Source organism: Primulina huaijiensis, chromosome 14 (assembly GCF_012295235.1).
Source record: "Primulina huaijiensis isolate GDHJ02 chromosome 14, ASM1229523v2, whole genome shotgun sequence".
In the NCBI taxonomy this organism is placed as follows: domain Eukaryota; kingdom Viridiplantae; phylum Streptophyta; class Magnoliopsida; order Lamiales; family Gesneriaceae; genus Primulina; species Primulina huaijiensis.
This window is the reverse complement of record NC_133319.1, coordinates 3,576,028-3,600,895: the sequence shown is the minus strand read 5'-3', so window position 1 is coordinate 3,600,895 and position 24,868 is coordinate 3,576,028. Positions and strand designations below refer to the sequence as shown.

Here is a 24,868-nt window from a genome sequence, read left to right as displayed (position 1 = left end):
TATTTTGGCAGTGCTCTCGACTGTCTTCTTAAATATATTTCGTCTCTGGTTTGAGCGTAAGGAAGGCTACATCGGGAAAACTTCTCAACCTCTTTCTAATACTCTATTGATGGTTTCAAACTCATTTCAAAATTGATATTGTTGTTCGGGTCAATTTCACATATAAGAGAATGATCATCTAGTTTTAATCAATATCAAATTATTATTATCACATTGATATCAAATTTATAGTTTGATAAGAAAAGGCAATCATGTCATTCACACTAGTATACTGATGCACACAGTGTACTGATGCACGCTTGTACGATATTTTTTATAATTCATTTGATTTATATTTAAATGAGATTCAAAATGTAATTATAAGAAATATTGAGAGATTATACTACAATTTTGGTGAATTTGTCCATAATGAAAGGGCAAAAATAGATATATATATATTTTGATGTCCTTAACGATTTCTATCATGTCCTCAATTTTAATAAGATAGAATATATAATAATTACAAATATGTAGAAAATTATGGGTTTTTAAGCAAATATGAGATAAGTGCCCGATCTAATGAAGTATTAAATTTAAATGAGGGAAAAAAAATGAAGTTGGAATCCATCAGGGAGAAGAACTCGGGGAACGGATGTTGTTAGAAAACCCTAATCGAATTTTGTCTCCTCTCTTTCAAAATTTCATGTAATAACAGTCACCAAATTCCATATTTCTCCTCTGCACGCTCTGTTTGGACGCGTACAATTTCGAATTCATTTTCTCATAGCATAATCCATGTCCCAGGTTGTAGAATTTTCGGTGATTTCTGTGATCGGGCGGGTGTAATCGAGTTCAAATTGATTTATCTGAACTAATTTTTTGCTCCGATTCCTTTGAAATTTGGGATCCGGCTATTATCTACGGTTGCGTTGCTTGCTGAGGCTATATTTGTTTTAGATCTACCGTTGCTGGTGCAGTGTTGGTTTGATTTGACGAATGGATGACCTGGATACGCTTGCTCGAGATTTCGGGTTTGGGCCTCGAGGAAAATCAAACCCTATGAGGTCCGATTCGGCCGATCGTTCCCGTCCTGCCGCTCAATCATCCTTTGACGATCCATTGTTCGACGACGTCTTTGGGGGCCCCTCCAAGTACTCTCCCAGCTTAAAGTCAAATGCTAATAGCAACAAGCAATCGGCTATGAGTGATTTCGATTATGATTCAATTTTCAAATCTTCGGAGCAAAAGAGCAACAATAGCAATAGTAAGAAATCGTCGTTGCCTGTGTACGATAAGCCTGTATACGATGATGACATATTTGATGGGTTGCCAGGGTTGAAGAGCAAACCTGCATCTACAACGGCGAAGTTTGATACTGACTCTTTGGGTATAAATAAGAGCAAAAATGATCATACTGATTTTGATGATCTATTGGGGAACTTGAGGAGAAATGAAAAGGTTGGCCAGAGCAACAAAAGCAGTTCTGCCAAGAAAACCTCAGCTCCACAAAGTTTTGACGATTTGTTAGACGGGTTTGGGAGCAGCACTTCTGCTACTGGCGACAGGTACTATTTTATTTTGTAGTGTTTGCTAATGATGAACGGTTTAGTAGTTTGTTTTCTAGTTATTAATATGCTGATCTCGAATCGATTGTGTTAGTTTGGGAAATGTAGTTAAATGCTTGTCATTAGATGAATACAAAATTGTGATGAAGTTAATCCAATGTCCTCTGATGTGATAGTAGGCTGTAACGTATAACATTTGTTTGTGACATGACTATTGACATTTATATAAATATATTGGTACTAGTAACTTATGTAGAGTGATTGACAGATCTTTGGTAACGGGATTAATGATACTTCATACTTAGTTCTAATACACTTCTTGCATTAGCATGCCAAACATTTCCAAAGGCATAGCATATGCAAGTAGTATATATGAACAAGTGATGAAAATCTTTTTTGGTCTCTCCTCGAAATATTTTTGCCACGTTGAAGTTGTTCGTTTGTAGTGCCCATGCTAATGGCTTAAGCAACTTAGAAGTTTGATATTTTTGGATTCCCTGACTGCTGGCAATGCAAAGATAGATGTATTCTTATTCCTTATAGTGAGTCTGAGGTCTATAATTAGAGCTTATTGAAGTAAATAGCCTCTCCCCTTCCTTTTCTTTATTTAGCATGTAACAAATGCCCAAGTTTTCTGAGATAACTAAATTATAATCTTAATCAATTTACCTTTGTTTTTATGCATTGTTCTATAAACTTGTTATTCGACAATGTTCTAATAGTAATTTGATGGTGGTGTAGATCTCCACTAGAGATATCCATAGGAATTAAGTATTGTAAGTTGGTGGATAGATTGATGAGTATTAAGTCTGTTGATTTGTGCTGATATTTGGTTCATATTTCAGCCATGATACTATGTGCTCCTATCCTAGAGCAGTTGGTAAAAATAGAGGAAATTAAAACAGGTTGCCGCCCTATGGGTTTTGGATCTGGATTCTGGTGGACATTGAAATGGTGATGTGAGCTGAAAAGAAGGAAATTAAAGAGTCTGAATTTTGAGATGTGATTCTGGGATAAAATGGTTCTCTATTGATAAGATCACTTCTGCTTTGGCAGTAAACTAATTTGATGGCGTGCTAAATTGTTGTTTGTCTAGTATGTCCGAGGTTGATAGGTTTGTATGTAATCATTGTAGTTGAATATCCACCTTCATTTTTCGTTGCAGTTGGGTCCTAAAATTCAAACTCTTAACCATTTAGTTGCAACTATTTTTAATCTAAGAGTGAATACTTCTAAGTTCTCTAATTTTGTTTGGCTGTTGATATTTTGTTTTATATTTGTAATCTGCATTTGAAATTGTAGTGGGGAGACAAATAACTCCGTACTGGTGAATCATAAGATACATTTCATTTTTTAAGTATTCACTTCAATAGAGAACTTCCAACATTTCTGTTCCATTCTGTGAACAGACCGATACCAGAGTCTGCTTGGGGCTCTGTACCAGCTTCAGGTTCAAAGCAAAGGCCTGATGTAGCGGATGATCCATTTGTCATTTTAGAATCAACTTCAGCTAAAGGTTCTTCATCATCCAGGTTATTTACAGATCCTCTGGAGGAAACCAGTAAGTCTGAAAACTCTAGGAGTACAAGAGCTGAAGTCACATCCGGTAGTGGTAAAGCATTTGATGACTTAGATCCCCTCAATAATTTCGGAAACTCTATGCACACATACTCCACCGAAAGAGAAATTGGAGGGAAGGATGTCAGTCCTCCGAGATCAACAAAATCACAAACTGGTACAACCAGAGAGCAGAAGGGAAACACTTCTTTTGGGTATTCAGAAAGCGATATGGAAAAGAAAGTTCCTCTTGACCACTTCCAGGAACCTCCCTTGTTTGATGTGCCAAATGCTTCAGCTGATTTCCAGAAATCTTTTGGTCAAACTGCTTCATCTCCCGTATACTATGAAACAGGCGCAGAGTTTGATATGTCTTATTCATCATCAGGGCAGGGACAACAATCCGATGAAATATGGTTAACTGTATCAGAGATCCCCCTTTTCACGCAACCAACAAATGCTCCGCCTCCATCACGACCTCCTCCACCTATACCTCGACAAGCTATAAGATCGGAAACAAGTTACTTTTCTTCAAGCTCAAACAAGAAGAATGGTGATTTCTTTTCATCTCCAAGTTACCCTCAGTATTCTCAAAGTCCTAAGCTCACTCCTTCTGCTGCCCAGGGTAAAACAGTTTCACAATTTGATGAACTTGAGGATTTTGCGAAGGGTTTCCCCAGATACGGTGTTGACGAAAGCACCAATCTTCATTCCAATGAAGAAGCAAATACATTCTCTGCAGCTGCTGCATCTGCAGCTGCTATGAAGGATGCTATGGATAAAGCCGAGGCTAAATTTCGATATGCTAAGGAAGTACGTGAAAGAGAATACGCGAAGGGTGCGAAAAGTAAGGAATCGGTGCAGATGGAAAAAGAGGAACAAGATTGGCAGGATGGAGAACTCGGGGAAACCCAGGAGAGGGTGGACCATGAAAGGAAACAAAAGGAAGATGAAGAGAGAGAAAAGAGGAGACTTGAGAGGGAGAGGGAGATTGAAAGGGAGAAGGCAAGACAAGCCGTGGAAAGGGCTACTAGGGAAGCACGTGAACGAGCAGCAGCTGAGGCACGTGCAAGAGCAGCTTCTGAGGCTCGGCTTAAAACTGAAAGAGCAGCAGTTCAGAGGGTACAAGCTGAGGCCCGGGAAAGAGCTGCTGCAGAAGCTAAAGACAGAGCAGAAAAGGCCGCTGCAGAAGCCCGGGAAAGGGCAACCGCTGTAGAAGCTAAAGAAAGGGCAGAAAGGGCTGCTGCTGAAGCTAGAGAGAGAGCTGCTGCTGCTGAAGCTAGGGAGAGAGCTGAAAGGGCTGCTGCTGAAGCTAGGGACAGAGCTGCTACTGCAGAAGCTAGGGAAAAAGAAATAGCAAATAAAGCTGCTGCGGCAAAGGCTGAAGCCGAAGCTAAACGTCGAACTGAAAGGGCTGCTTTTGAAAGGGCTGCAGCTGAGGCTCGGGAGAGAGCTGTTGTGGATGCCCGAGAAAGGGCAGCCGCAGCTGCAAAAGCAAATCAACGGAAGAATGATAATGATCTCGATTCCTTTTTTGGCATGGGTCGAGCAAGCAGTGCACCAAGAGCACGAGAAAATTCAACTGTAAGTGCTTTTGCTGATAATGGGAGATATTTAACACCAGTTTTCTCTTAAATTCATGTGATTTTATTGTACATGATCAAGGTTTCTGTTATTAATTTGTCCTGTTTTTGTTCAGGATTCAATGTTCAATCAGCAATTTCCGTACAAGGGAGCATCTGAAGCTACAAAGAAGACATCCAGTGGCGTCTCATCCAATATTAAGAGAGCTTCATCCACTACTAATATCATCGATGATCTATCTTCGATTTTTGGAGGTATGTTGACTTTAGCATAATGTTTAGCGTCAAAATGTCGTGGAACATGTGTAGTTTTTGATTTCCTATGCTGGTCTCCGAATGATTTTTCTCTCGAAGCTGCCCCATCATCTGGAGAATTCCAAGAGATCGAAGGTGAAACTGATGAAAGACGAAGAGCTAGATGGGAGCGCGAACAACGCACTCATGAGCGAGCGGTATGTTTGTCATATTATATGACAATTTTATTTATTCACTTTTGTATTTAGCAGTTCCTGTTGTTTGATCTTCTACATGCGTTGTTTCATCGCAATTATATTATCCGGGTTCCACACTTTCCCAGACCCAAGCACTGGCTGAGAAGAATAAGCGGGACATTCAAGCTCAAAGGGATCAGGAAGAAAGACATGTAAGTTCCTGGAGAACGGTCAATGCGATTTGTGGTTATGACTTAGGGCTATTTATGACATTTTGTATTTTCATCGAAATTCTATTGGTTTGTGTACATAAGATGGACGTGATCTCTAATCAACCATGAACCAACTATTACTTATCATTTCATACCTTCATCCTGCACATGGCGCCGCATTGTCCGTGGCGCTTTTACATTCTGATAGCACAATGTTTCTTTTAATGCTGTCTTTTATTATGATGTTAAGTTAAAAATCAGTTTTTGTTGGAATGACGAACGACGAAATAAACTTTGTTTAACCTCAGGCTGTACATTAGTTTTGGCTCTAAGCTAGCCCAGATCTCATTTCAAGTTGAAGATGCTTCAGTCGATTTATCTGAATGCAGTTCATATGGTGACCATAGTGTTATCTGTATAACCTGGGACTTTCTTGTTTACAGAGGATTGCTGAAACACTAGATATTGAAATCAAACGTTGGGCTGCTGGCAAAGAAGGAAATTTACGTGCTCTTCTGTCAACTTTGCAATATGTGCGTCCAAATTTCTTCTTTACGTACAGAATCTGACACTATCTAGTAGCAGAAGTTCAATTCGGCTTTGGTTCTCACAGATATCTGAGTATTTCTTGACTTTGAAATCGAATCTGGGTTTTAAATTTCATTTTTTTTAAGAAAAAAAATATTCATCCTGCTCTTATAAACTCGTGAACTGTTGTCTGGATGTGTAGGTGCTCTGGCCTGAATGTGGCTGGCAGCCCGTTTCATTGACAGATTTGATCATGGGTGCCTCTGTCAAAAAAGTATATCGGAAAGCTACTCTTTGCATTCATCCTGACAAGGTGCAGCAAAAGGGCGCTACTCTCCAACAGAAGTATATTGCAGAGAAGGTTTTTGATCTGCTCAAGGTAATATTTGAATATTCTTATTTTAAAAAGTTTTTCTTTTTACTTCTTCATTATGCGCACGCGCGGCTATCGATTCTTAAGTCCAAGGATGGTGAAATATGAAATAATATTGTTTCAGCAAAGCTTTATCAATAGGCATCTGTGATATGTGACATATGTCAATCGGTACTTTTATGTGTCAATAATCAATTTTAGTTATGCAAACATTATCTCAAAATCTATTTAATCTTTACCGTGTAAATGATCCTTGAAAAATTATGATGAGTCAAAATCGAAAATCTTTTATGAAGTTGTAATAACTTTTACATATGTCATTCTTTAAAATGTTAGCGTAAATTTGCATATAAAATGCATGCGAATATGAATTTTACTTTAGTTACACATTTATGGTAAGCAAATTTAATTATTTTGTCTAAATATCCTAAACTGAATACTTTGGTGTGAAATTTCAATTTGGACTATTTTGGCGGAAAGGGCGAAAGGTGATTGTTGGAGAACTGATGTGTAATTAAAATCGTCTATCACGTTATCACATACATGAAGGGCTGAAAATATTATAGGCCATGAGACGACAAAAATGAAACCTTTTGTTTTTGAAATATTTCTATGCCAATTTATGAGTGCGCATCATCTTTGAGGGTGTCATTAATTTGAGTTTAATCTGAGCCAAAATAGGAGGCCTGGAATAAGTTCAACTCAGAGGAGCTCTTCTAAATGGTGTCACAAATTCTCTATCTTTAAACTGCTGCTACCTCCCAACCATTTGATGGAAATAACCCCGGACTCATCTCAAAACGTATGCGTGCTTTCAACGCACCAAGGTATTGTGCATTTTTGGTCCTTCAAAAGTGATGATTGTAAATCGGGACCTTTGTGCCGCTATATTTTCGATTGGTTTGTACATTTGTTCGGAATGTATATTGTTGTCTATGCCATTGATAAGAATGAAGCATCTTGAGCCATATAGCATTTACTCAAATATCTTGTAATACAATGTAATGATTTATTTAATTGCTTTTCTCATATACCTGAGGTGATTGGTTTTTTTTTTTTGCTACGGTTTTTGTTTAGCACTTGAAATATCAAAATACAAATTGTATTAGGGTTATATTACTTGTTAGGTTGTGGCTCTCTTCTTTTCCTTGATTCTATTGTTTCTTGTTTAGTTCTTTTGTTTTTTTAAAAAAATTTGTTTGGGTGTGGCAAATTTGTGATAAAAATATCATTAACCAGTGCAAACCAAGCATTAGATTATGGTTTCTCAAGCTCCAAATCATGGGAAAAATTCAAGAAAAATAAACCCACACACAATGAACTCGAAAGAACAAAACCCCCTAAAATGTCCCTGTTTCAATCTTCATGAAGCAACATTTCTAAGACAACAAAAATTAGAGCATATTTCGGCAGGACAAATTAATATTGAAGCCAAGCACGGGTAGGCAAAAGATCAAGATTGCAATAGCAGATATCAACAATAATAAAATATAATTATTTTCCTCTATTAATCTATTAAAATTGTTTTTTATTTTTTTTGCTACTCAAAACAAAATATTGTTTTAAAAATAAATAGGCTTCATTATCTTGACCAAAACAAAATTGAATCGTTGAAGGGACTCAGTACTTACGGTCCTAAAAAGCGCCAGGTTGGAAATTGCAATCAAATTAATAGATCGAAAACCCCCCATTTTTCTCCTCTTCTCCACGATTTCGACTTCCGGTGGCGGTGCTGTCGGCGGTGGCGGTAAATTTGAAGAATTGGACGGAGAATGCTGGAAAACCTGAGCGTTGATTCTTCGGCAGCCGCCGCCAATATTGCCACCGTCAAGCGCTACGCCCCACCTAATCAGCGGTACGAAGAACTAGTTGGATTCTTGTACCTCTCATATTTTCGTTTATTTTCGCTCTCTTGTTTTTTTGGGCGGTCTTTAAGAAGTTGGGAATTATTTACTGGATTGATTTCATGCAGGAATCGGTTGCTCGGCAGACGCAAGTCCGGAGGAGGTAGTTGGATGGAAGTGTAGATTACGTTTTATTTTTGGCCTAATTACGGATTTTCTGTCTTACTCCGTGTCTCAAGCGACCACATTCTTCTTATGCAGTTTTATTGTAGTTTTACGCATATTTTTAATTTTTGTTCTGATCGTTTAACTTAATTGTATTGCTCAAGTACAACTGTGTCTCAATCTGATTCGTGTAACTTTCATATGTTCAATACTTGGAAGTTTCATCTTTTGGTAATTTCTTTGATTATTTCTTGACCATCCTTCCTCTTTTTGATTCAATCTCGAAAGCCAGAGTTATGGAATACATCAGTGCAAAAAAACTTGATCTTTTGTGTCTTATCAAATATCTTGCGAACCAGCTTATTATTCGGTAGTCGTGCAATTGGTGTGAGGATTCTAAAGGCCAACCCATTTTTTAAGCCAACTGTACTATGGAAGAACAGACGCCATTTAATTTCCACCAACAGCACCGACTTTGCTGATGGGTTGAATAGTTTCCATGGAACATCTACTCCAGTAGAATTAGGGGTTGGTTGGGTGGGTTAAAAAAATTAAATTCATAACTCTGACCCGAGATACTGATTGGGTGATAGGGCATTAGAATATGATGTAGTTTATCTAATTTAAGGATACTTCATCTGACTCAAGGTATGCAACTAGAATTGCGTAGATCAATTCTTTTACAGATGTCTTTCGTCATGAAACTTTTGATGATGTGATTCTACAGATCGACTAGAACGGGCAAACACGTATGCTAATGATGGAGAGAGAAACCACATTAGTTCTACGAAAACTAATTCTACGGTCGATCATGGAGATGCTGGTGCTAACAAACGTTCTGGTGAAAGTCATCGCTCGAGACTAATTCCTTTACACGGATGCTCAAACAGTGAAGCTTTTCAGCTTTTGAACAATCGTATGTTTCTTTCAATTATTGTTTTCTGGAATTACATGTGTTTTGAATATTTCCTGCTATCATTCAAAGTAAGACGAAGTAGAGAGATGGAATAACTACAGTGTCATCATCTATTCATGGAAATGAGCCTTGGTTTGCTTAATTGTTGAAGACTTTCCCATATCAAAAACACTTCCTCATTTAATCTGTCACATGGATCTCATATCATATGCATAACATGCACCGCTGCTTATTGTAGGTCTTTTGGTCTTATCTATGTGATTTTGAGAACCAGAAAATAGAGTTCTGGTCAGCATTATGTTTTAAACCGCATTTAATACAGGTGTTATTGTATGTACAACTAATTGTTGGACTCTATTTCCAGAGAGCAGAGTTGTCAGGAGTTTTCCATGTTCTTGCATGCATAGATATACCTGTCGTTGATTGGAAATAAAATTAGGCATATGCAACTTGTGGATTAGCTCTACTGCCTTTGTTTTTAGTTGCTTCTGGAGCCAATTTTGGTGCTGCATTCTTAAGTGTCTAAAAGGGTACCAGGTTTGATCATTTCACTATCCAACTTTAACTTCTTGGTGCAGGTTGGACAGCTGCTATGAGTGCATACAACAATTTGCCTGAAGATTCAGTCGGTGAGTTCACGAACGCTGAATATATTTATTGGCATAAATGTTTATGCATGTGCATTAATTCTTCTCATGTGAAAATATGTTAGGGCTAATTTTCCAATCTATCATATGTTTTCAACCAAAAGTGAAGTCAAGCAATTTCCTTTTCTGTTTAATTTGTTAATTTGATGTTTGAACGTGTTCTGGAAATAAGGTATGGTAATAATATGTTTCTTTAATTGCTATGCAAAGTCAGAGATTTAGTGAGTTGGTCTATTTTGGAAACCTCGTAATTATTTCAGTTTCTTTCAAGAATTTTTAGTTTCACTGTGCGTTTGAGAGCCTCGGAAATTTCAGTAAATGTCAAATAATCAGTCACTGCTTTGTGAATTAGAATTTACATTTTTATCTCAGCTTAAGTTGAAGTTTTGATGTCAATGGTCATGCATTTTACTTGTAATGACCAGGAATAGTTTTTCCTTCTGATTTCTTCCATCCAGTAACCACCGAAGCTGTGGGGAGAAATGGGTGTGAAAGGTTAAGCGTAGCTTGACTATGCCTAAAAATGAGCTTTTTTATCTTGGGAAGTTGTACGTTATGTTTTCTTTAGAATACAGAATGCAATCGAAGTATAGTTTTGAGAACTAACATGGGAAAGTGATATTTTTACCTCTTCTTTTGGCAATAGTTGTATTTCAATTTAAGAGCAATTATTTTTTTATGGAATCATAGATCAATGTGATTCTATCCATTTGAAAATTATCTATGGTACTTTCTAATTTTTGTTCTGGTTCCTGCATTCAAAGTTTTGAAATATACATCATTAGGAATTGGCCAACCGAGTATTTATTAGTGGGGCTCCATCTAATTACCTGAGGCTCACATACCGTATTTTAGAATCTACCTTGTACCAACCTGTGAGGCTGTAACAGATCTTTACAGTCTCGTCATATAAATATCAGCTCAACATTCTGTTATTATCACTTTCAACGTGCTTCGATCATTTAATAGATATTATGATTATCAAGGTTGGACACGTGCTTTTTATGAAGAAACTTAGTTGTTCTCATTATTTGGTAACTTATTTTCTGAAATCTTTCATTTTTATCCCACTGCCGTGTTGATGTGGTTGACATTTTTTCTTGTGCGTACTAGAAAGGCCAGTTTTGTACACAAAGAAGAGTGCATCAGCCTTGGGCCAAGCATTTCTTCCTCATATGGTATGATGGAATATGTTCTTGCAATCGTTCATTATCACTACCCTTTCATACTTCAACTCCAACCCGAAGATAAAAAAACTCCATCCGCCTTTCTCATGGAGTATTGATGGTTGTTTACTTGTTTCAGATAATCCAGCCAACTGTTTCTAGTGGTTTGCAAAGGGATTTCTTGAGCGAACTCCGACAGGCAATGAACAATGCAAATTCTGGTAAACACTAAAACCAGTGAAGATTGTGTAATGGTGATAAACTTGAATTTGGTGGATTCAGGAGCTTTTGAGCCATTGAATTTGTCTCTCTGCTTGTTTACCTTTGTGTCACGTTCTGATGTAATTTATCTGCACAAATCTCGAATGTCTATCCATATCATGTGCTTATGTATTATTAATGGAGGGTTTTGTTTTGAAGAATCTGTTAAGTGTGCTACAAAATATTTGTTTTGATCTTTCTCTGTTAAACCTTTTATCCATAATTCACTACAATTTAGTAGTTTATGACTTTCTTGGTCACGGATCCAAAAGTGAGATTCACTTTTGCCACATACAATTTTGATTATTTAAAATTCTTTCCCAAAATTGGTACGCTGTTAGTTAATTTTTGCTGCATCTAAAATCTCACAAATATAAGTTGTTTCAAATCAAATAAGTTGTAAATCCTTTTATCTAGAATTTATGTCGGACTTTTAAATTTCATCCATTAGGTTTTATTAAGATTTAAACTTAGATATATTCTTTGTTTGTTGTATAGAAGCTCTTTTTAATCTATATGCTATGTATGTTAAAGTAACTAATAATATTTAAAAAGTAGGTTTCATGTGATATGGATCAACATATGAGATGAGTCGACTCAATTTAGACTAGAAATGAAAATAATATTTTTGATAGGATCGAGTCAGATGAAAGATCTGTCTCATAAAACATAAAAATAGTATTTTTTTTATGAGTTGATTCGGATGAAAGATCTATCTTGCAAAATTAATTTGTGAAACAGTCTCATATGAATTTTTGTGATATTAAAATAGTTGGAAATATATGTTACCTTGTAATCTTGGATATAGTAAAATAGTTGGAATTATATTTTACCTTGGAATCTTGGATATAGTTTTTAAATTTCAAACCTATTTAAATTGTTTGATATTTTTACTATATTACATTATTGTTTATATACTTTTATTTCTTTTCAAAATCTATTTCTTCATACATAATGTATTCAACAGTCAATTTATATATGTTTTGAGTATGATATATTATCATTGTTTTATCTAATATCGTGAGATACATCGTAAATCTAGAAATTGAGAGATTAAATTCACCACATGTCTTTTTGTCAAATTTAATATAGGAACTTGAATTTTTTAAGTTAAATTTCTATTTTATTTAATTATAGTAATATAAAAAATTTGGAAGAAAGATAATAATTGTTGTCCAGCCCCTCGATTATCACCGACATATTAAATTTTGGACAAGGCTCGTTTTAAGACATAATTATAAAAAAAAAATTCAGCTATAAAAACAGAAATGGGACATATCACTAATTTTTGAATTGTTAATTAAAAATAAAAATAAACATATGTAAAGTGGACCGAACCCTTATTGCCTTATTGGGTTTAGGGTTTTAATCGAGGAGAGGTTTTGTCTGGGCAGCAGAAGAAAAGAAATCAACTTTTATAGATCTTCTTCTCAAATTCAGGAAATTTTTTGAGACCATGGCGACTGTAATTCCTCCGTCGACTGCCGCAGCTCCCACGCCGCCGTCGAATCCAACCTCCACGGAGCAGAAGAAAGTAGATTACTTAGATTTGCCTTGCCCCATTCCGTATGAGGAAATTCATCGCGAAGCTTTTAGTCAGTTTTTTATTGTCATACTCATCCGTCTTTTTCATGTTTGTTTTTTGTTGTTTTAGATAGCGAATCTAATCTAATATTTTAAAAAAGGTCTTGTTTTTAAAAATGCTGAGCTTGTTTATTGTTATTGACAGTGTCCTTGAAGCCAGAGCTTTTTGAGGGAATGCGTTTTGATTTCACGAAAGGACTAAACCAGAACTTTTCTCTCAGTCATAGGTGGCTCGGTTGTTTATTCTCTACATCATTTCTGTTTTTGTTTTTTTGGTGTCTTTCTTTGCTATGCTGCGGCTTATGTGAAATTTGGTGTGTAATTGACATCAGTGTGATGATGGGACCAACAGAGATTCCTTCTCAATCATCTGACACTATTAAAATCCCCACAGCTCATTATGAATTTGGTGCTAACTTTATAGACCCAAAGGTGCATTACTGATTTACTCCTCATTTCCAATTTATAGCGAGATTACGTGGTATGACCGTGGTAAAGTTACTTGTTTTTTCTCAGTTGATGCTTTTTGGAAGGGTGATGACAGATGGTAGACTAAATGCAAGATTAAAGTGTGATTTGTCTGAGAACCTTACACTTAAGGGAAATGCTCAAGTATGCAGACTTGCTGTTTGCTTATATATCTGTTCATATCTTGAAGTCAAGCAATAATCGATCTTTCTTTTTGTAGCTTACGAATGAGCCACATATGTCACACGGCATGTTCAATTTTGATTATAAGGTAAATAAGCTTATCGAACATTTGAATAATTTTTGGATAGCGATGTTTTTGTGTTGCTATGGAGTCCTGATCTATTCTGTTCACTAATGGATTTAAATTTTGGTTCGTTCAGTTCCATACTCCTCACTGGCCAAGAGTACAATAAATGTCAGTGTTTTGTTGAATAAAAGAGTTGATGTTAAATTGTTTATAGTATGCCAAATAATGTGCAGGGATCTGACTATAGGACTCAGTTTCAAGTAGGAAATGGTGCTTTATTTGGTGCAAGCTACATTCAGGTGAATGATTTGATTCTATGCTATACGTAAAAGAATGAGTGGCATTCATGGTCATCAAATGTGGGTTTCCTATTATATGCTTTTTTAAGAATGGTTAAATAAACTATAATTTTATCCTGAAAAATAATATAATAAAGTGAAAATACAAAATAATATTTTAAAAACTTGTAGAAACGTAATTACACTATATAAAAATCTAATATACTTAAAATTATATTCTTTATTAAAATTTAATATATAGGCGCTGATTGTGTGCCAAAGGATACTAGTATGTATTATTGTTGATGCAACTTAGAAAACTAGGAAGCACTTTTGACTGGAGAAAGTAACAGTTTGTGAAATATGAGGGAGAGTGAGAAAACCCGAAGAAAATAGTGATATTAGCTTCAACAAGGAATTATGGAAATAAATAAATAAATAAATGGATATTTAAAGAGATGTAAGGCTTGGTATCTCATATGGGAGAACATCAAAGAATGAGTTGAACTTTGGGCACAACTGGACAATGATCTCAAAGAAATTCCGTCTTGTTCTTTATTAATCGGATGACAACCTTTATAGCTTAAGTCAATTACTGTAATCCTTTTCATTCTTGAAAGTTCATGTCCTCTCAGATGTATCTCTCGACTCTTTTATGTGGTTGCAATGATTGATTCCAGAATGAAAAATATTAAAGATGTTTTGCATTTATAGAGGATTGAATTTTTAGTCAATGATTATTTTTTCAGAGCGTGACTCCTCATTTATCATTGGGTGGGGAAGTATTCTGGGCTGGTCAACATAGAAAATCTGGGATTGGCTATGCTGCACGTTACAACACCGACAAGATGGTACTATTTATTGGGTCTTTCTTCAAACACATGCTTTGGTTTGAGACTTTTCATTTCAGTTTCGTTTCCAACTTTTTTCTTGTAGTTTCACAATTAATTTAATTGAAGTCTTGGTTTGTATTTATTGCCTGGAATTTTATGCTGGCATAAATGTCATTCAGTAGATTTAAAGGCTAGAGTTGTAGGGATACTAAAACTCGAATCTTAGAACTTTAGCACTTGCCTACGTATAAGGGAAGAGAAGTGGCCTTGCACATCATACATTATTCTTGTATCTTGTCTATAATTGAGCAATGCTCCTCTATTCTGTGTGTAATAGCTGAGTAACGTTCATGGATGAAATAGGCATTATTTTGTTGTTTTTTAATCAAAATTGAATGAATGCTTACAAGTAACAAGAATAACAGACCTTTGACCCTGTGAATTAAATGAAAAACACCAGTTGATTTGGCGGAGAAACAAGCATATGGTAATCAATGAATTTCAGCCAATTGGAACTGCTAGACTTAATTTCAGATGATTAGGACTGCTAATCTGAATTTCATGTGATAAGGACTACCAAATTGTTGTATGGATATTGAAAATAACAATATGTTGCCATAATAGTACCAAACTCGGAAAAGTTTTACTTGTTCTTTTTCTCTGTTGGTGATGCTTGGGCAGAGCGCTTGATTAACTTTTATCTCATGCAGGTTACAACTGCCCAAGTTGCTAGCACGGGAATGGTTGCTCTAGGCTATGTACAAAAAGTATCTGAGAAGGTAACATTAGTGTATAGTCCATAGCATAAGCTTTTACATCTAACCTTTTTGTGCCCGTTTCTTTCTACTGGCAGATCATAAGTCGGTCTTTTACTTTTAGGTTTCTCTAGCATCAGATTTCATGTACAACTATATGTCTAGGGATGCCACGGCCAGCTTTGGTTATGATTATATCCTTCGGCAGGTGATTCTCATTATACTAATTTAAGTATCTTGACTCAAAACTCTGTAGTCTGGTGCTAGTTTCCTGAGCTCAGTGCCCCTTTTTTGTGTGTGTGGATATAATAATTTTAACTTATGTAAGGTGATGACGCGCTTTTTAACTTATCTAAGGTGATGACATATGTGCTTGTAAGAGAGGCTTTGTTATGTTCACGTTGAGAGGCATACTTTATTAAATAGACATTCTTATCAAGAACATGTGAAAAGCCAGTTGGAAATTTTCTGGTGTTTCAACTGTTTGGTTGATGATTAGTATTGCAAGATCACTCACATGTTCATAATGTAAATTAATTTTCTATAGTTAATATGATTTCTTTTGTGTTGCATCGTAAACTAAAGATGAATTTCAGTTTTCGTGCTTGTAGGCATGATGATATACAATTAATATCTTTTTTGTGCATTAGCTTTTTGTTTCCTTTCCTTTTCTCACCTGAAGTTTTTTCAATTTTGTGGCCTATGCATTGTGGGAACATCTGTACATTTTTTTATGCTGGATAGCTTCCTATACCTGTCTTATTGCGAGAGCAGCAGAAATTTGAGAACATATTCCTATTCTCTTAGCATCTGATTTTTACATGTAAAATAGAATCACACCCTTCGGTTTACTGGCAAAACCATGTATCCTTTTTCTAAATAAATTATTTTATTGATGAAAGTGCTCGCTTACTTTCATAATTTTTTATTAATTTCAAGGAGCAATTTGTTATGAGCATTTCAGTCTTGTTGACATTTGCTTGAATTCAAAATTTCAAATGTGCGGCTGTGATGATTAGCTTTCACTTTCTTCTATCGTTTTATATTGTCAACTTACTTTTTACATATGCCTATAGGCAAGTAAAATTCAAATGAATTCTTTATCAATGGGAACATTTTGTTGCAGTAGTGTAGAAACTATGGTGGGTGGATATATAACATAAATCAGAAGCAGGTTTTCTTATACAAAGGCGGCAAATATTGCATTTTCTTCAATATTAGTTAGTTCTGACATTGTGTTACTTGCAAACTCTTGACCTTACGATGGCACTCTTATTTTGATGTTAAGCCTTAAGATATAATTTATGTGGCTAACCAAATGAGTTTACATTAGTTCAAGTGCAGATTAAAAAAATGAATGAGAGAGCTGTTTGGATATGCTGGAAAATAATGCTTCTGTTTTTATGTCAATCATCAACCCTCCGACTTCAATATTTAAATTTGTTTTTGGCTTCCTTAAGTTATTCACAAATTGGCTAACCATTCCTTTGGGAAAAAATGCCATAGCCATCATGGACAGTGTTTTGTTAATGCCATGAATCTGATAACTTTCCACTTTCGTTTTTAGTGAAAATTTCTTGTTAAATGTTAGATATTGGAATGCATTCTGAATCATTCAGTGGTGCTTATCAAGCATGATCCTGTACTGGAAAACCTCGTGCTTTTCAATCGCCAGTGAGGACTTTCTTTCATGATGATTATTTTTAATTTTGAGGAAGAATGAAGGATTTGCAGATTCAACAGAGATGAGCAGTACTTACTAAATACTACTTCAATGAATGTATTGTTATATTTATTTGGTCAAGATTTTTTTAAAAAAAAATTGTGTTTAAGCATATTGTTTTTTATATCGGTCATATCTTACACTTGGCTTAAGCCAAGGTCCTCTGCAACTATCTCCTTGTCTGAGAATTATTATTCATACCATCAGCTGTGAGAATATCTGCATCATTTATGTCGCTTCAATTTATATTAGACTAGAAACACTTGAACTGCTTGTATTACCGAACAAGTAGTCTTGTGCATAAGGTTGGTGTACGCAATGGGCCAAATCCAAACCTTAATACCAATTTAATGTCAATTTATTTTGAATTTTCTTTAACATGTTTGCATCTCTAATGATTGTTAGATCAGAATAGAGATGGATTGAATTCATGACTGGACTCATGCGATCTCGCCATCTAGGCTTTTGAATTTGAACAACATAGTATTATGTTTCAGTTTACTATCTTTAGATACTTTGGATAAAGAAAACACAATTACATCTGTATCCTACTAACATCTCTCTTATCTTTGGCAGTGTCGTTTAAGAGGAAAAATTGATTCCAATGGTGTTGTGGCTGCTTTCCTGGAAGAGCGATTTAATATGGGTCTTAATTTTCTTCTTTCAGCTGAGGTAAGGAATGACCCCACTTCTTCCTTCTGTTTTCTTAGACCTATCTTCATTTCCCTTTGCCATTTCTTCAATTTTCAACATGTTCTGCAATTGTATCTTGCAGATAGATCACCGTAAGAAAGATTACAAGTTCGGATTCGGATTAACTGTTGGAGAATAGAATAGGTACCATATTGATTCTGAGTTTCAATTGTTGTTGCGGGTATCATTTGGGTCGGATGATTCTACTCTTTCTATGAGAATCAAGGAATCGGTTTCGTGCTTTTCTCGAGTAAACATTATTCATTGGCAGCCACAGTTGCTGCTATATTGACTCGAATCAGTTTGTAGTTGAATTTTTACAGGTTGAACTTTTGGTGTTATTCGTTTCCTGGGGCACCGTTGATTTCATCACCTGCTAAAATGCATAAAGATATATATGTTTTTTTTTTATCCAATTAATCGTGTGGTAGCATTAATAAAAAGTGAAAAGCCTTTTGGCGTTTGGGTTATCGTGTTTATTTCATATGTTCCTATGAGAATACTCGTTAGAATTTCCTTCCTTGAATCTTTTTTCTCCATTAATAGTCCCTTGATTACTCATCATGTGATTTAGAGATATACTCGGGATGAGAGGATGAATGATAGATCAATTATACATATATGGATATAATAATTTATAATTATCTTTACTACATTTTGAGCCAATCATCGAATAAAATTAGAATGTATGATCAATTTATTACCAAACAATATTTTAATACTTTTGTAAAAGATTAAATTTATCCCATGTATCTCACTTGTTTTCGAATCTACTATTTGCTCATGCTCTCTCACTTGCACAAGTGATTATGGAATTATAGTTCACTCTTTTTCTGAGGTAAACGGGTCGGGTTCAAGGAAAAATTGGACCCAAACTCGAATCCACTCATCTCATTTTGGATGAATAAAAATTAATTATTTAAATTGAGTGCTTAAGTGAATTAATGTTGTAATAGGAAATCAAAGAAACTCGTAAATTAATGTTGTAATAGGAAATCAAAGAAACTCGTATCACATTGAAAAATCAATCCAATAGAATATTCTTTATACAATTGTGTAATATAAGTAATTACGGTCAAGTCATGTCAAAGTCATACGAGGTGGGGGAGGTGCAACACACCGACGAAGCCCGACTGTGCGCACATGCTCAAGACCGAGATCGAGTCATGCACGTCGCAAAGAGCACATTGATGGAGCAATTCGCAGGTACGCATCAACACGAAAAGCATTTATGTGCCTTTAATCATACAACCCAAAAATTAGGCTCGATGACCTGGAGTGCGGTGGTGTGACAGTTGTACAGTCAGTATACATGTCGCAATGATTTGGTGATGTGGCGAGTGATTGTGTGTTAGTACGATGAGTGTGAGATGACGGTGGTTATGATCTGTTGAATCATGATCTAAAGGGTAATGATGAAGAGGTGTGGTGATTCAAGACTCGTGACATGTGCTGATGTCGTAGTGATTGAGTGATATGTCAAGTGAATAAGTGCCACTAAGACAAGTGAGATGCTAGCGGCTACTATCCAACTTCGAGCAGTTGAATCGTGATCTGAAAGATAACGATCTAGTGTTGTGATAACTCAAGAGTAGGTGCAATCAAGATCGTTGAATGATGATTGCACGGGACGGGTTGATCTAGATCAAGAAGATTAAATTTGAACCATGAAATTAACAATGGTGGTTGAGATTTGTTTGATCTTGGGTTTCATCCAAATATTGTCATAATCATGAAGAGATGCGATCTAATGGTTGTGTCTCACCAAATGAGATGCAATCTACACCATTAGATAAAGATACGACGGATTAGATTAAATCTTATCCAAAAGTCACAATTAATCACGAAAAGGTCACTGCAACCCATGAAAAATATAAATAGACTCATATCTCATAATGAAATAAAGTTAGACTTTCAAAAATTCGAAAATACATACATTTTCATCAACTGCATATTTTTGCATATTATTTTCCTTCTTCATACAGAAAAAGTTTTAAAAATATCATAGAAGTTCTCCCTATTTTTGTGGTTTGGAGTGCCAATCACAAAACACAAGTCGTATTTACGGTTGTCGCATTCCATAATATAAGGGACAAATTTGTCCTAAAGTGATAAAGTCCAACTCTAACATCAATTCACTTTGTGTCTCAGTCTTGTTTCAACGTTTTTTGCAACATCTCTACGATAATTTATCAATAGTTTCTAATTTGCAACACCTACAACACCGACATTAATTATTGTCAAATTCTAAAATATTTTTCTAGGTAGCAAAACTTGTTGCTTTCGCGGGCGTGTGATTTTTTTCCTTTTTTAATTATTAGATGAAGAGGCTTTAATTTAATCTAATTTAACACAACATTTTTGTGACTCCGTGTGAAGCAAATGAGAATATACCGCCAGATTGTTGGCTTGATGGATGGCAGCAAGCAAGAATCTAAATGCAATTTTACCAAAGAGTAGACAGCAAATATTCTTAAAGTTTGTTTCAGAATAGGAAAACAAGGAGAGAGTCAAAGAAAGAGTTATTCATAAACTTAACAACACTATTTACCTGAAACCAAGCTTGAATGCAGAGCACTGTCCTTTGTACAATAGAGTCGTTGAATCATGTTGATCCTATGTTAGGCACACACGATCCTGTAGTATTGTAAATTTTGTTATTTAAATTATATTTTTAATCTTGATGAAAAAACAAATAAATATATATATTTTGAACGAAGGAAGTATTGAATTATTTATTAAAAAGAACGAGTCTGAAGATAAGTTTACACGAAAATATTAGTCCCAACACTAGTTTTGAAACCATGTCTTAATATGTATTTCAATGGTAATTCTATAAACTTAACCTAAAACAGTACAATGAAATTATTTATTAATACGCTGAGATATATATACTGGTTAAACTCTTGTACTTTGCCTGATATAATTCCAAAAGATATATGTATCGAATTTTATCTTATATTTGTTTAGATAACGTCTTTTAAAAAAGTACAATATTATGTTTTAGTAATATCAGTTTTATATTATGTTTTAATTATAGAACTTTTACTATTATTTTATATTCTTTATAATAAAAAAACAATTCACGCAACTTTTATTATAATAAAAATTATTTTAACTTTTGTTTGACCCAAAAAACTTACTCTTATATTATAATTCATTGAATTATATTTTACAGATTTAAAACATCTCAAAAAAAAAAAAAAAAAANGACGGTCTCACGGGTTGTATTTTGTGAGACGGATCTCTTATTTGAGTTATCAATAAAAAAATATTATTTTTTATGCTAACAATATTACTTTTTATTGAGAATATAGGTAGGATTGACTCATCTCACAGATAAAGATTCGTGAGACCGTCCCACAAGAGACTTACTCAAATATATTATGCAATATACGTTGTTTTGAGTGAAAATATTAATTTAATGTCAAAAATATTATTTTTAATATAAATATAAACCAAATCAATATATCTCTATCCATGCTCATTCAGTTATTATCTTTGAAATATAATTTGGTGGTATTAAATAATCTGATTCATGTTTCCAATAGATTGTATTATATATATGAGAAACACAACGGAATCCAAGAATAAGAATCTTATCATGTGCGATTACCACAGAATAAAACGAAACAAATGGGCTGCTGTAGGGTCGTGATCAAATCATGGCAAAAGGAAATGCTTTTATGATTTTAAGGTTGCACTTCTCATTACATATTTATCCAAAATAATAATCGTATTATTCTATAAGGAGGATCAAATTTCTTGGGAATTTTACTGCTACTTCAGTTAGCTAGTTTAGTTGACTCCACTTTCAACGAGTAAGGTACTAATCCCTTGCGCAAATCTTTACTATATTCTTTGTGTGTGTGATATCTGTGAATGGATTGCTTGTTTTGGCGATTCTTGAAAATCTGGTTTAATTTTTTTACCGAAAAATCAGTGTTTCTTTTGTGGGAATCTTCAATCTTGAGTTGAGTGAATGCGTTGATAATAATTTTGTGCTGAGATAGTTGAGGCGGAATAGGTTGAGAAATTTGATGTTGAGATGGCACGTGGTATTTGTTTCGGATTCTTCTAGTTTATACTCTTGTTGTTTTTTAATGTCTCCAAAGACATACGCTCAAGATACAGATAAGAATTGTGATGGTTAAGGATGAGGTCCAGTTTCGTCGGTGGTTGCTGTAACGGTTGTCGAAAAGTCTCTTTTCCTATTAACAATTTGTGGGAAGCTTGTGATACTATCCCGAAAAGTATAGATTTCTCGATTTGACTCCAGAAAAGAGTGAACAAGAGGTAGGTAAGTACTTAAAGAGAGTTTGGATAGACTTTCTATCTTCTTTCATACCACCAAAGGAGAACCTTCATCAGATCGCTTTAGTACTGGTATCGGACACAAAAGGCTACTATTTGTTTTTTATATGTGCATATGAATGCGAGTAGTCCTTTTGTATACTTGAGAGAAATGATGTTCAAGATGACACTCAAGATTTACCTAGTCAAGTCCGGGTTATGATATTGAGCTAAACCTCTTTTATGCCGTTGGATTTATGTGCTGTTAGCGAATTGTGGGATTTGTGGACAGCATCAGTTAGAGGGGGAGACCATAGCGTCTGTACCTTTAATTCATTTCTGTCATATGTGAAACATTTTAAGATTACTTCACTTATTTTAAAACGTTTCTGTTTGGGACTTGATCTCGGGTTTATATGACTCTGATACTGATGGGTAGACTAACCAGACCAGAAATCTTAAAATTTTTCTTGTGTGATATGCCATGGCCCCCGGCCCCCAGTTAACCAGAGTATAGCAACTTTAATTTGTTTGGAGCTGTACTAATATATTCTTTTAGTATAGGAACAATGCAAGGAGGAATTCAAGCTCTCTTTTCTCATGGGAATGTGCTCAAGAATGCTGTTCTACATCATGTGCGTCTTGCGCCTCCTGCCACGCGACCTCTTATGTTAGCACGCCACGAATCAGCCTCGGCTGCTCGAATGGAAGAGCATGGGTTTGAAAGCACCATGATATCCGATATTCTGAAAGGAAAAGGGACAAGCGCAGATGGGTCCTGGCTTTGGTGCACGACAGATGACACTGTGTACGAAGCTGTTAAATCGGTGAGAGTATTATATCTTTCATTCTTGCATCAATTCGCTTTTCTTCATTTCCGCCACTCATAGTAAATTTTCATCATTTCATCAGTAAAATTTATTATGAAAACGACTGAATATCGCCAGTCCATTACAGATGACACAGCACAATGTTGGAGCTTTGGTGGTTGTTCAACCAGGAGAACAGAAGTCAATTGCTGGAATCATCACAGAAAGAGGTACTCTTACATTTCTGTAGTGCTACCAAACATGTAGTTCTCTTTTCGAAAAATGTAAGTTTGACCTCTCAAAATACTTGATTTCCGAGACCATTCCTGGGTTTGAGACCCTCTAAATTTTTTGTATTTGTCTAATTTCATACGCTTGTGTACTGTTTTATGTAAGGCAAACCATTCCATGTTATTTCAATGTAATTGTAGACTTGATCTTTGACTCGAAGAGAGGTTGAGATTGTTTTCTTGGAATATTTAACCTTTGCACATTGATTCCTTTATCTGATTCCTTTATCTTCTCCTTTGACTCAAAATAATTGAAGCTTGTAATCTCTGTTCTAGTCTTTGTTATTTGCATGCCATTTATACCGAAGTATATGGAAAAAGGAAATGAAAGCATGGTATGGCAGATTCATCCGGTTTGAAATTCTACATTGACAAGATCACTAGATTTCTTCAAAGAACTGAATTTAGCAGAGTTATTCTTGATGAAATATTTTCCTACCGTGGATTTAGATTATCTTAGGAAAATCATCGTACAAGGACGGTCATCGAAGTCAACAAAGGTTGGAGACATTATGACCGAAGAGGTATAGTATACTCAAAACGAGCGTTGTCGAAAAATTAGGAACACATCTCAACTCTTATGATATATATGTCGATTGCGCGCAGAACAAACTCATTACGGTAACGCCAGACACCAAAGCGCTGAAAGCAATGCAACTCATGACAGGTAACTGGTTTCCCACATGCCATCTGGCTATGAAAAAAATCAAGAATGTGTCACATGAATGGTTCTAGAAGTAAAGCTGCTAATTTACAAATGAAATTCTTGATTCGCAGATAACCGTATCAGGCACATTCCGGTGATCAATGACACGGGAATGATAGGCATGGTGTCCATTGGAGACGTGGTCCGTGCTGTAGTGAGCGAGCATCGGGAAGAACTGAATCGCTTGAATGCCTTTATACAGGGAGGATACTAGCTAGGGAGCAGAGCGTAGACGCTGGTAAAAATAACTTGAGATGGTCTCTCAGTCTTGTAAATGTGTCTGATGTTAGCTTTGTCTACGAATGTTTTGGATAAAGATGGGATCTACAACACTGTTATCAGTAATATGATGCATGCTTATGTGTTGGGAATGATCAATGTGGCTCAAAATCAGCAACTGACAAACAAATATGAACGAAATTTTGTGGTTCCATCTTCTCCGGGAAGAAATTTTCAGTAACATTTTGACCAACGATCTGTATATCACTTATAGAAATTTGAAGTTTGTATTGATTACTTAGGCAGCTTTCGTTAGCATGGATTCAGTAGGTTTGTGTTTTTTTCATGCTAATCCAAAGTTTGATACATTTTTAATTAAACCCACCCAATCCACAGTCCAATGGACTATATTATACTAACGCAGCATTTGGTAGGCCTGATAAAGTAGGTTTGTTTAATTTTTTCCATCTTAATCCAATGCTCCTTTTTAACTAAACCCACCCAATCCCCTATCCAATGGACTTTATTGTACTAGGTTGGTTTAAATAAACCTTTGCCCCAGCCCATTATTATTAGTCATGCTTTGTATCTGTCGTATCTTTTCCTATTTTACCCTTTCATCCAACCCAAAAGCTGAACAAAAATCTCTTCGCCCAACTAGACAACAACGTACGAAGGAAGCAAGGACTGTCGCTTACGCATTTCGTGTCTGCGTTGAAAGCTTCGGAAATCCGGTGATT

The 24,868-nt window shown here is 35.4% G+C and overlaps 4 protein-coding genes across 10 annotated transcripts; all 4 read left to right on the top strand.

The window, feature by feature from the left end:
• The first annotated feature begins 586 nt into the window (after nucleotides 1–586).
• LOC140956714 (auxilin-related protein 1-like) lies at nucleotides 587–7,259 on the top strand. The gene is made up of 8 exons (XM_073413570.1): nucleotides 587–1,544; nucleotides 2,954–4,685; nucleotides 4,801–4,939; nucleotides 5,039–5,136; nucleotides 5,262–5,327; nucleotides 5,771–5,860; nucleotides 6,058–6,234; nucleotides 6,910–7,259. The coding sequence occupies exons 1-8, from the start codon at nucleotides 976–978 to the stop codon at nucleotides 6,946–6,948; spliced, it is 2,910 nt and encodes a 969-aa protein (XP_073269671.1). The 5' UTR covers nucleotides 587–975; the 3' UTR covers nucleotides 6,949–7,259.
• A 565-nt stretch (nucleotides 7,260–7,824) lies between these two features.
• LOC140957585 (uncharacterized) lies at nucleotides 7,825–11,472 on the top strand. Its single transcript, XM_073414901.1, has 6 exons — nucleotides 7,825–8,083; nucleotides 8,201–8,235; nucleotides 8,965–9,153; nucleotides 9,732–9,782; nucleotides 10,914–10,978; nucleotides 11,106–11,472. The coding sequence occupies exons 1-6, from the start codon at nucleotides 8,001–8,003 to the stop codon at nucleotides 11,196–11,198; spliced, it is 516 nt and encodes a 171-aa protein (XP_073271002.1). The 5' UTR covers nucleotides 7,825–8,000; the 3' UTR covers nucleotides 11,199–11,472.
• A 1,091-nt stretch (nucleotides 11,473–12,563) lies between these two features.
• Nucleotides 12,564–18,281, top strand: LOC140957425 (mitochondrial import receptor subunit TOM40-1-like). 2 transcript variants are annotated; one of them, XR_012171622.1, is made up of 12 exons: nucleotides 12,564–12,822; nucleotides 12,957–13,038; nucleotides 13,144–13,243; nucleotides 13,328–13,423; nucleotides 13,500–13,550; nucleotides 13,763–13,828; nucleotides 14,557–14,658; nucleotides 15,351–15,419; nucleotides 15,520–15,603; nucleotides 16,987–17,069; nucleotides 17,695–17,790; nucleotides 17,894–18,281. XR_012171622.1 is itself a non-coding variant. In XM_073414660.1 (11 exons), the coding sequence occupies exons 1-11, from the start codon at nucleotides 12,684–12,686 to the stop codon at nucleotides 17,948–17,950; spliced, it is 942 nt and encodes a 313-aa protein (XP_073270761.1). In that variant the 5' UTR covers nucleotides 12,567–12,683; the 3' UTR covers nucleotides 17,951–18,281. The 2 variants fall into 2 exon arrangements, 1 of the variants encoding a protein (XP_073270761.1); XM_073414660.1 differs by lacking the exon at nucleotides 16,987–17,069 and having other exon boundaries at nucleotides 12,567–12,822.
• A 3,124-nt stretch (nucleotides 18,282–21,405) lies between these two features.
• Nucleotides 21,406–24,281, top strand: LOC140957634 (CBS domain-containing protein CBSX3, mitochondrial-like). Of its 6 annotated transcripts, none has more exons than XM_073414964.1 (6): nucleotides 21,406–21,637; nucleotides 22,669–22,931; nucleotides 23,062–23,143; nucleotides 23,654–23,727; nucleotides 23,810–23,870; nucleotides 23,981–24,281. In XM_073414964.1, exons 2-6 carry the CDS (start codon nucleotides 22,674–22,676, stop codon nucleotides 24,121–24,123), a joined length of 618 nt encoding a protein of 205 aa, XP_073271065.1. In that variant the 5' UTR covers nucleotides 21,406–21,637; nucleotides 22,669–22,673; the 3' UTR covers nucleotides 24,124–24,281. The 6 variants fall into 6 exon arrangements, with proteins under 6 accessions (XP_073271065.1, XP_073271068.1, XP_073271067.1 ...); XM_073414967.1 differs by having other exon boundaries at nucleotides 21,425–21,632; nucleotides 22,664–22,931; XM_073414966.1 differs by having other exon boundaries at nucleotides 21,426–21,632.
• The last annotated feature ends 587 nt before the right edge of the window (nucleotides 24,282–24,868 follow it).

Bases quoted from the DNA above. Each gene is read 5' to 3' on its own strand.
- LOC140956714 (XM_073413570.1), top strand. From the start codon at position 976: ATGGATGACCTGGATACGCTTGCTCGAGATTTCGGGTTTGGGCCTCGA. The intron at 5,137-5,261 runs GTATGTTTGTCA...ACACTTTCCCAG, and splicing joins AACGCACTCATGAGCGAGCG to ACCCAAGCACTGGCTGAGAA. The intron at 6,235-6,909 runs GTAATATTTGAA...GAGCCAAAATAG, and splicing joins AGGTTTTTGATCTGCTCAAG to GAGGCCTGGAATAAGTTCAA.
- LOC140957585 (XM_073414901.1), top strand. From the start codon at position 8,001: ATGCTGGAAAACCTGAGCGTTGATTCTTCGGCAGCCGCCGCCAATATT. The intron at 8,084-8,200 runs GTACGAAGAACT...GATTTCATGCAG, and splicing joins TACGCCCCACCTAATCAGCG to GAATCGGTTGCTCGGCAGAC. The intron at 9,783-10,913 runs GTGAGTTCACGA...TGTGCGTACTAG, and splicing joins TTTGCCTGAAGATTCAGTCG to AAAGGCCAGTTTTGTACACA.
- LOC140957425 (XM_073414660.1), top strand. From the start codon at position 12,684: ATGGCGACTGTAATTCCTCCGTCGACTGCCGCAGCTCCCACGCCGCCG. The intron at 13,551-13,762 runs GTAAATAAGCTT...AATAATGTGCAG, and splicing joins TGTTCAATTTTGATTATAAG to GGATCTGACTATAGGACTCA. The intron at 15,604-17,694 runs GTGATTCTCATT...TATCTTTGGCAG, and splicing joins ATGATTATATCCTTCGGCAG to TGTCGTTTAAGAGGAAAAAT.
- LOC140957634 (XM_073414964.1), top strand. From the start codon at position 22,674: ATGCAAGGAGGAATTCAAGCTCTCTTTTCTCATGGGAATGTGCTCAAG. The intron at 22,932-23,061 runs GTGAGAGTATTA...AGTCCATTACAG, and splicing joins TGTACGAAGCTGTTAAATCG to ATGACACAGCACAATGTTGG. The intron at 23,871-23,980 runs GTAACTGGTTTC...CTTGATTCGCAG, and splicing joins AGCAATGCAACTCATGACAG to ATAACCGTATCAGGCACATT.